Source organism: Actinia tenebrosa, unplaced genomic scaffold, assembly GCF_029948245.1.
Source record: "Actinia tenebrosa isolate PJP-AT-01 unplaced genomic scaffold, QUT_ActTen_1.0 PGA_scaffold0__85_contigs__length_37466705, whole genome shotgun sequence".
Classification (NCBI taxonomy): domain Eukaryota; kingdom Metazoa; phylum Cnidaria; class Anthozoa; order Actiniaria; family Actiniidae; genus Actinia; species Actinia tenebrosa.
This window is the reverse complement of record NW_028292569.1, coordinates 34975814-34987092: the sequence shown is the minus strand read 5'-3', so window position 1 is coordinate 34987092 and position 11279 is coordinate 34975814. Positions and strand designations below refer to the sequence as shown.

At 33.7% G+C, this 11279-nt stretch overlaps 1 protein-coding gene across 2 annotated transcripts; it reads right to left on the bottom strand.

Moving 5' to 3' along the window:
• Positions 1–1555: 1555 nt before the first annotated feature.
• LOC116296814 (uncharacterized) lies at positions 1556–10861 on the bottom strand. 2 transcript variants are annotated; one of them, XM_031704908.2, is made up of 5 exons: positions 10503–10861; positions 7417–8456; positions 5510–5583; positions 4870–4986; positions 1556–4252 (listed from the first exon to the last, which is right to left on the bottom strand). In XM_031704908.2, exons 2-5 carry the CDS (start codon positions 8415–8417, stop codon positions 4143–4145), a joined length of 1302 nt encoding a protein of 433 aa, XP_031560768.1. In that variant the 5' UTR covers positions 8418–8456; positions 10503–10861; the 3' UTR covers positions 1556–4142. The 2 variants fall into 2 exon arrangements, with proteins under 2 accessions (XP_031560768.1, XP_031560767.1); XM_031704907.2 differs by lacking the exon at positions 10503–10861 and adding an exon at positions 8589–8993.
• Positions 10862–11279: the final 418 nt, after the last annotated feature.

Below are 11279 nucleotides of genomic sequence, written 5' to 3'. Positions count from 1 at the left end.
GAAACGCGGCAACGTCTGTTATATAGCATTTTTTCCTCCTAATGATTTTCTCATCCACAATCCCTAGCACGAAGAGGGAATGAGCTAGATTTAGGTTAGGAAATAGAATATCTGCAGCATGGCACTTAATTGTTTTACTAATGCCAGAATTCCTTAACCAGGGACCACAGAGCATCTTTGAAAATGCTGTGTGTAAGGGGGGGGGGGGGGGGGGGGGCAGTTTACATATACTGTTTGAGTTTGAGCACTCAGTTGCTCAGTTGGGGATGGATTAAGATAATTTTTACCTGAAGATTATGAAAAATAATTCTCAAATAAGTGACTAGGTCTGGTATGAGACTGAAGAGAAAACCCTGTGCCCAACATGCCTGCCTACTGATATGTTGAACAAATTAAAAATTTCTTTCTTGTGGGGCATTTAGTAAACACTAAATTCCTAAGGGCAACCCTCTTTCCCTCCCCCTATCTATGCACATGATCTATTTAACCTACAGTATCTTGGTACATTGATTCAAGCTTCAGGGGAGGACTCAAGACCCAGTACGGAAGATAGAAACTCGATCTGACGACCAGGCCCAATGGGGGTGACTCCAGAGTAAAAGTATTATAGGGGTAAAAAAAACATTATTCTCCTTTAAAGTTTCCTGCACCATCTTGAAAGGTATTTGTGCCTTTGAATCAAAGAAAGACAAACAGTGAGCGGGAAATGGTAGAGACATGAATACTTGTCCAAGGTGCTAAAAAAAGGTCTCTATCATTGCAAGCTCACTATTTGTCTTGCTTCAAAAATTATGCAAAGGTATGACTACCTTTCAAGGAAGGCATAGGGAACTGTAAAGAAAAATGTTTAGTATATTTTGGGGTGGTGTTAAAATAAAAAATTTTGAATTTCACAATTTCTTGGTATCTTTTAGGGTATCTCTTATGGGTAAAAAATCATCTAACCACGCCCAGGATATCTTTAAGGAGTAATTTTGAAAATTTCCAACAAGCCTATGCAATACTTTAACCCCAGAGTTCTGCCTGGAGCACCAGGCTCCAGACCTGGGAATATAAAGGCTTACAGACCCAGAATGGGAGACCAAAGACTAATGGGCTTAACATCGATCATTGAGCCCCAGGTTGCACATACCAGTCCTAACTGAACTGCATGTTTGAGTCGCGTTTGATGTGTGGTTGTTCTCTTCCTTGAAACATGGGTTTTTTGCCAGATTCCTCCCTCCATAAAATTTAACAAGTTATCATGATTTGAATGTAGTAAAAAAATCATCTAACCACGCCCAGGATATCTTTGAATGTAGTGGCCATGGTAGTGCATGTGGAGTAATCCTCATGGAAGAGCCTATTAGAGGGAGTAATAGTAATGTTCTTGATGTGTATATTATATAGAGTCTAATTTGTCTTTTGGTATTATGGTCGTCACTCAGCCTCTTCATAGGGAATGAAAGACATTATTTGCATCACAAGTCACCCTAGAAGCCACTGCAAGTGATACTACCACAAATGGGAGATTGCTATCCAATATAATAAACGAATTGAATTGACAAAACTAATGTTTAATATTTACAATAAAATCTTTATTTAATAATTTTGTCAGGCACAAATCAACCCTTTTTTTGGCAGTCATAAATTATATTCTTTAATTTCAGTTGATTACAAACAAATAAGAAAATAGAATTTGTGAATTTAATGCTCAACTGTACAAAATCTGCAATCCCTTGGGCTTTGTTATACTTATAAATTACTGAACTACTTACATATTCTTATCTACAAGAAGTTGACCTTCAAAAATTGTAATAAATAGTTAATTAGTCACTCTTTACTTAACCTGTGAAAGTGAGAAAACTAATTAGACAAAGAGAACAATGATACTGGCACTAAAATTAATGCTTTAAAAATTATATATTCTCACAGGTTAGATTATATCGCTCTGCAGAACTATTAATCGATAATAAATCAAAAATATCTACAGATTTTGATTGAGGTCAAGGTAAACGCTTTTAAGCCCCAAATTATATAAAAAGTTTTGAATTTGAGGATAACCATATTATTGTCATTACCTATAATTTATGACTTTTCTTCAATATAGATGTACCTGACATGTATTGAAGTCAACAATGAACAAACAATTATTTTCATAACTGTATAAAATGATTAAATATAAGTTAGAAATATTAAACGTCAAGAATTCATGATAATAGTGGATTTTGTTCAGGTGTGATATCAGGGGCCTGACAGTGATAGGCCTTGATCAGTGCACCTTCTTTTGCTGTTCAATTGCACACGTACTATAAAACTAAAATCACGCTAAGGGCAGTTCCAGAAATTAAATCATCTCTTAGGAAGCAGAAGTTGGAGTATTTAGCCAATTACTGGATCAACCCTTAAATGCATCTATGTCTGCACAGTACTACTCCAAGCATGATGGCATTAAATATATATCACACCAACAAAAATTTACTTTTCCACTACTATTAATATTGATAATAATAAGTATTTCAATATTGTTCATGCAACATTTTATAACTGTATAAATGCCTAAGCCAAAGTACAAGATATTTTCATGCATGCATGTTTGCACAAAACAACATGGTCTATACCACCAGCAAACTAAACTCCATATAAAAATTAAGCATTCATAAAAAGGTGCATGACCTGAGAAAATAAATCATTAATATCAAACTTCATATTACTACTGTTGATATTGTAGATATAATATTATAACTTACTGTTATTGCCAGCACTAAATAATTTTGCAACACAATCCTTGCTAAAAACCTTTTAATATATCAATAATAATATTATTATTCACCCTTTGTAAGGATGGCTTTCATTTATTGGGGCCTTTGTTTGAGGAAAGGGAAAGCAAAATTTAAGAGTACAAAAATCATACATTGAAAAAATCCAAGGGATGCTATCGATCTTTGTAAAAAAATAAAAGTTTTGGTGTTGGCAAGGGTTGCTATCGAATTACGCAGATTTTATGTCACACATCAATTAATTTGGTCTAGAACCCTCCCTACGTGCCCCAATAATAATGAAAGCCCCTTACTATATGTAGCCCACCCAAACCTTCAAATGGCAGCTTATTATTGTGCAGTACCCTAAAAATATATATTTATACTAGCTATATGTCAACCCTCTCCACACACATAAAGCACTCAAAAAATGCTCTATAAATACTGTTTTTGGAAAAATAAATTTCATCATATACCAAGTTTTATCAAATGATTTTAGGGTCTATTTTGTAAAGACAGAATTGTGACATTAGTTTATATCAGTAAAATGTATTTTTACACGTAAATTACCGGTAATATTTTTGCCAATCATTAATCCAATATTACTAAACTGTAATTTCATAAATATAGTTTGTTCAGAACACAAATAAATTCAACTTGTCCCAACAGCTCTTACTTATTTGTTTGCAATTACCCACAGGTAAACAATGTAGAAAAATTAAAAACTGTTTTTTCCATAATCTTTGTCCAATTTCTTAAAACTTTGTGTATTACCTCTCTTTCCATTGCTATGTGCTGATCAAGACAACGGTCACCACAAGGAAATTGGGCAATACACTTCCATCAATCAAATAAATTGGTTTGTTCCTTTATGTTTTCTGATTGGCGGCAGTGTGTTGCTCTATTTCCCTGTTGCGACTGTTTCTTGATCAGCGCGTACTAGCAGTAAAAAGAGTGGTAATAGAGGTAGACTCAAAAATTGTGTCTTTACATAACATTGTATAACAATTTATTTTGCCATAATTAATTGATTGTGCTTCTGTAAGTATACTATGATGTGCACATTTTAGGCTGCCACAGATTGCTGGCATTGCATGATAAAATAAATCCCCTTTCTTCTTGAACCATTTCTTTCTTTGTGATGGACTCAATTATTCCTATCATGTTTCTCTCACAAACACACAATATATACTTCTCTCACACAATCTTAAACTTGTTCTGATAATATAACAAATATTAAATGCAGACTAGTATTAAACAATTTACTCCTTATCATGATCAAAATTTTGCCCATCATCTACCTTCAAGCACTATTAATATATATTTATATAATTTTTTCCCACATGAAGTGCATTGTTAGCACGGGATGCTCTTTGGTAGTCAAGCATGGATGGTTTTGTTTAATCAGATGTTCAGTTGTACATCCACACCTTGATATCCTGGGGTTGCATTGGCGGTTGCCTTCAAAACGGACTCGACAAATGCACTCAGGTGACCAGCAACAACTTGTTCACCTACATAGACAGCAAGGAGAAAAGATGTTTGTAAAACATCATTAAATTTTTGGGATCTTTCAGGGTTTTTTAGAGTTACTAAGAAAGTTGGAATGCACTTATTTGTTTACCAGTTAGGGGGTTGGAACAAATTTATGATACCCCGATCCTGGCTATGCTCAAGTGCCCACCCAAACAATGATAGTTTACCCAATGTAATATAGAAGGTCCAATCGACAAACTCTGATTCATCAGATTTTTTAGTAGCTATCGATTATTTTCTTAATGTACCTTTAGAATGCATTAATTCTAAGACAAACATTTATGATTTTCAGCAGCCGCTGCCTGTTCCATGCTGTATATCAAAAACACATTTTAGCTTGTCCGACTTAGCAACAGTAACTAGGGAGGTAGAACAATGAATACTGGATCGGTGTATTATAATATTGAAGAATATATAGGCTTTAGATAGCTAGATACTAATAAAAACATTTGGCTAAATTCAAATAAAATAGTAGAGCAATGAAAACCTGCATTTTAAAATTTAATGGGTAGCTAATAATCACTGATTACTGGAAAAATTAAATATATAATACACTAAAACGCCAATATTTTCTAGAAATGATTGTTTTTCTTACCTACTGTGGTATGTATCAGGCTTTCCACCTTGTTACTTAGTTCGCCACTAACTGTAAAACCTTCTGTGTCATGGAGAATCTCTTCTTTGACTTTGTCGATCAACGAAACCAGCCGTTCTACGTAAGAAATGAAGCAGAAATTTTCACATGAGTATTTTAGACAAATATTGCTTTAGTAATCTGTTATAAGTTTCTTGGAACAATGAGAATAATTTATCATCTTGGAGCATAGGTTTAAAGTTTTATTTCACAAACTATAAGCATTCCTGTGTGCAAAGCCAGACGATAAAAGCTTGTGGAATCTTTTAAATGCTTCCTAGGGGTGAATAGACCGTGACAATTCGGGCAATATAAATCAGGTCCACAAAAAAACTATAAAATAATATTTGCTATATTATTGTTGGTATCCTGCATGATCAAAATGTTTCTAAAGAAATTCATAAAACTTTAAAAATGGATAATATACATGCATTTTATGAATCGACATCATATGATAACATTCATATATAATCATATAGATGAATTTGTGTTTCAATAGCAAAGTGAAATTGTCTCTGTTGTGAAAAGCATGCATAAAAAAATCATACATAGCAAAGAATATTCTAGAAGCAAAGCTGATTATAGATAATATTATACTCACGTCGTTCCAGCTCCAGGCCATGTAACTTTAGTTTATTAGATTCATGCTGGGCCTTCTTCTTTAGTCGGCATGCCCTGTTGGAGTAAATACCAAAGAATAGAGATTAAATTAGCACTCAAATGGAGGGATAATTATGGAAGAAAACAACTGCTGTGCATGAGAGCATGAAGCACATAATTCAATACATGACCTTTCAGGAACCCAAATGGGTCATGTCTTCAAAAACTTTAAATTTTCGATTTTTTCGATTGTTAGGTTTTTGAGATAATGGCATATAATGACTTATTATATTCGTGAACATGTACTAAACATTTAAGAGGGCCAAGATTAGAATTGTTATTTAAAAATATTGAATTTCTAAACATTTTCAAATTATTAAACATTTGAGATAAAAATATTTTTTAAGAAGAAAAACCAGACAACAACAATAATTTTTAAATTGTAACAAAAGATTGATGGTAAAGAGTTCACATTTTTCAATTTTTTAAATACCAGATACTAAAGTAAATGTCTATTAACTATGTTCCATTGTGCTTATATATAAACTCTCATTCCTTTGTCTAGACATATTTGGAATATTTTTAGTATATTCTATATAGAATATTATTAGTTTAAATTCTTGAAATGTAAACACATGAATAAATGTATGAAGTTATCGTACCCTAATGGATCTCCAGTGATATTATTATTTATACATTTGGAATTTTTGTAAATAATAGTAAGATGTTAGAGTGAGTATATAGCTGGTCATGTTAATACAAATTTCAGAAGAGATTTTACACACACCAGTAAATAGATTTTTGCTAATGATTCTTTATACTTTAAAATCTTTAAAATTGTGAACTCTATAATTAAGAGACATGGAACTTTCCAACATCTTTTTAGGAATCTAATGCAAACAATTTAAGCTCCTAAAAAGCTCACTTTTAAGATTCAAATTGTCAACACGACTTAACTTAATTTCAATGCTTATCTTAAATACCTGCAGGAAACCTATTGTGTTCACAAAATACTTTTTTTCATAAAAATTATAAAATAGAATTGAAGAGAATAATTATTTATCTAAGAAAAATCACAAAAAGGAACACTTTGACATGAACAATTAGTTCCTTGTTGGCCAAATAAAACCATCTTGAATCAGGAAGTAAAATTATTTTTGTTATTTGACTAAAAACGAAAACAATAATCTTGTTTGGGAGCAATGCTCAATGTATTTTTAAAGAATAGCTATTTTGGAAAAAAATCTTGTATAGGATAGGATGCAAATTGTAAAAACATGTTTGTGTTAGCAACAGTCCACAATGAGAAGAATATATTGAAAAATACGAAACATTTTTTTAGCTTCAGGGTATGTACGTATGTTAAACAGCTGAAAAATCTTTCTAACAGTGTATCCACACAGAAAAGAACTTTCTAGATCATAAATGCATAAAAGCTGAGAAAACTAGAGATGAATGGAGACAAAATGGAATAATGAGAATGGATGGGAATGGGATACATCTTTTCAAAAAAAAAACACTATATAAATTCGCAAAATTAGGAAAAAATAATGAAAAATGGCAATACAGGTTATGGTTTAATAGAGGCCGAAACTTATTGTTACATAACGATCGTCGAAAACGAAAAAGAAAGACGAACTTTAAAGCACAAATAAACAGCGATCCTTGAAACAAGAATTATTTCAAAATATTACAAGATAACGCTTATAGACGAAACTAAAAAATCTAGCTTTACAATCCTAGAAAAGATAAATCCATAGATAAAAAAAGGGCTCCCTTGAGAGTTTCACCTCGAAGGTAAACAAGCTTGGCAAACAATAAAATTAGATAAAGGTCCAAGGTGACAGGGAGCACAATCAAACATGTACTTCTTATTCTGATATCTTGTACAAGAATTATTCAAATTACCTTGATGCTAGCTTGTTTTTCTCCTTTTTAGACTTATTCCTTGCAGACATAGGAAGGCTGTGAATTGGTTTAAGTTCCGTAATGATTTTTGTTAGACGGTTGAGTTCTCTTCCAATCTCGAGTAACCTTCGAGGATTGGGGCTCAAGTCTTCAACATCACCCCTTCGTCCTTTTCGTTGTTTTGCATTACTTTCACCATCATTGGTACAACGAGGTTCCTCAAAATCCTCATCACTGTCTATATCTTCATCGGCAGATTCTTCTTTAATCACAGGCAGTTCTTCCTTATTTCTTGCACTACTGCATATTTCGCTCGCAGATTCATCGCGCGATGAGGTCGACGACAAATCCAAATGATTTCGCTGAATATCCTTAGCATAGTCCACAATAGTTTGACCAATTGACTTAGGCTCACTTAGAGCAGTTCTTCTCATGAGCATTGGATCTTTTTTAAGCTCAATCGTGTCGTCCTTATGTTCCGTGCAAGTTGACGAGGTTACCATTTGAGTCCCACTTTCCAACTCACGACTTGACTTCAAACTTTTGTCTTCCTCGCCTGGCAGCGATCTACCACCAGACATCTCCCCGAAGAAAGCCTTTCCATTATTTTTACTAGTAAAAAAACGCCGATTTTCCGTGTTTAATTCTCGTTCATCCGCATTATATTTCAACAAGAGATGCGACCCGTTTCTTGAGGAGCTCGTTGGCTCTGCTTCGGTTCTTGTTGCTATTCGATGTAGTCTTTCCATCTCAGGATTAATCAACGGAGACGTAGATCTCTGATTATTCAACTCTGCGAGAGTTGGGCCTTGGCTTTTACAATCAAGATCATTGAAATCAGACTTGAAAAACTCTTGTTCCATCTCCCAATCTGCCCCGAATGGCGAGAGCGATTGGAAGTCCTCCCAAGGCTCGTAACATGTTGATTGTTGAGAACTGTCCGACAAAGGACTTTGTTCAAATGGATTTGATCCCTCTTCATATTCCAGAATGTCCCTCATAGAGGTATTTCCAAAAGCATTCTCCACTTCCAAAGGAAGCTGAAAGAACAGAAAGAATTATGTTAGGACTTTGTACCCAAGAAAATATTACACAACTTTACACAAAAACGAACAGAACTACTCATAGTGCGACCATAAAAATAAGTTAATCTAATATTTTTCCGAACTTACCGGAGAAAATCCTATTGTCTTATGCATAAACTTTTACTTTTTTTCTTGGAACTTTAGAAAAAACCTTGGAATTTTTAGCTTTAAAAGCAGAAACTGTTCGAGCGATCCGTAAAGTTTGTTTTGTTATTGTTTTTTGATATGGTGCCCAGAATCACGAGACTTCCTAAGTCATTAGAATTGACCGTCAGCCAATCAGAACCTCGGCCTTGGCCGAAAAACACGCCTACTCGGATTTAGCGGTGAGGATGTAAAATCTAACCATTCGAAGCATTTAGCAACTATTTCGATCGGAAAAACCCACAAATCCTTAGAAAGAAACCCTATATCCCTCACTACAGATAAATAAGATACTAAGGGTATCAAAATCCGTCGAGAAATTATGAAATTACTTCCCAGAAGTCGAAGAAATAGGCGAATGAAAAGAAACAGGATTACTCCGGTTTTTGCTATACGTAGAGATCTATTTTTAGCTTCTCCAAATATGGAGGACAATTAAAACACACCCCCAAACTGTCCAATGGGAAAGAAGTAAATTCCCGTACTGACGTCAACGCAGACAGTGGGATGTTCGGTTTATCACGTACTCATTCGTGTATCTGCACCTAACGATTAAATACGTGCGATTCGATTCCTTTTATGCTGAAACCTGTTTTTCCGATACAATCTAGTTTTCCGCTTTCATTGTCCAACATCGCTAAGAGGGTGAAAAAGAAAAGTTAAATGAAAATTTTGTTCTACATTTTCAAAATAGTTTATAAGCAGCCCACAGAGAACGTCATAAGAGATTGCAATCATGACTCAGCAAATTTAGAATTACAAGAGATTTTAAAAATGACCATGATCTGTAAGGTTAGAGGTTAGAAAATAATTATATGAGGGTAGGAAAAAGTAAATGTAGATTATATAGTATTTTCAAATATTTATTAACACACTATTCATTTTCTCATTCAGAACTCTGTTTCTGGTTGGTTTTGTTATACACTTATTTCAATAAAGTTAGTCAACTGAAAATCTACAAAGCTGAGACTGGCAAGGATTATGGGTAGATACATTTTACATGTTTGAACCGCTTGATAACTGTTGATGGACTTGAGATCTTCTACCAGTTACAAGTTAACCTCCTCTGAGCATCCTCAACGGCTGTAGTTTTGGTCAAAAGCTTTACTTGTTGGATATAAAACATTTTCACGTGATTCTCAGCGATCACAGCTTTCTTGGTTTTTGGTGACTGACTTTATTGAAATAATTATATACACATACCACTGTTTCCATTGCTATGCACTGATCAAGACAATAGTCATGTAATTTGGCAATACACTGTTGTTAATCAGAGTATGTCAAGGTACCAAAAAATATTACTAGAGTGACAGTAGTCTACTGCCAGATTTCCATAATTACTGTTGACTCAATCAGTGAAAACTGTTGCAATATGCAGGAGCATTGTCATATAAAAATAAAAAATACATTAACAAGTAGGATTTTTTTTTGAGTTAAACTAGTGTCAATATTTCACTGTTTTGAAGGTAAAGACTGACATTTTTGATATTATGACAGTTATTTTCATCAATCTAGGGGTTTTTTTAAAAGAATAGAAACTTTTAAAATATTATTTCTTTTTTTCTTTTATTATTATTATTTTTTGTTATATTTTTATATGACAACATTATTGCAATATATGTCGTATGTCATATTGTATTATCTATTTCTGAAAAAAATTCAAAAATACTTTTTGTGAAAGGAAAAAAATCTACTTTTTTTATCGATTTTCAATAATTTGAATGTCATGAAAAAAACTCAATGTCCCCCTCCCCCTCAGTGTCTTATTGTCTTCTATTCATCGTCATTGATATTTGTCTTCAAAAAGGGTCGGTATGTCAGCGAATTTTGTATTACGTAGAAATCTTATCTACTTACCAAGAAATGTAAAATCCACCACTTCGTTACGAAATAGCCTCATTCGGTGTATGGAAAGAAAATTTGTGCAGTTTTTGCAGAAATAGCAAAAATAGATCCAACGAGAAAGGTTCCCTTGGTCTTGACGACACTGCCGGCCAATGCAGAGAAAACGGTTGAGCCAACTTGAGCAAATAACATATTTTTCCTCCATGTAATTCTAAATAACTTGAAAGAGGCCTTTGTAGAATTGTATATATCATATTTAACGTGGTGGATAAATAATTTAAGCTGGAATAGCCGAGAAAAATGAGTGTCTTTTAGATAGAAGCTGACACACTAACCATCCAAACGTCGCTCGTCAACACCCAACACCAGCTGAGCCCACAGCACTTCTCAGCGGTATCCAAAGTCACGACAGTTAAAGTAGCTCGAAGCTTTGTTCCATAGCAACCGTTTTCTGCTTTTAAATAGAGTGCTCGCACTAAACCCGTGAAACTAATACTAATTTTTAGCACTAAATAGTGATAGCTAAACAATAGAAAACAAAGGATTCTGTATGAAATAGTACTAATAATTAGTACTAATTATTGTGCACGGGTTTAGTGCGTGCACTGTAATAGTTAATTTAATTCAATTTGAATTGAATTTTAAAAGCTTATAATCAATTTCCTCAGATTCATAGAAAGATGTCTGAGAATTTTTTTAAATGCTTTCATATAATCAATATGCCATTTTTGGGCTAGGGTGGTTTCCAGCTTCATTATGCTAATGAGACTCAATGAGCTCCAACAGGGA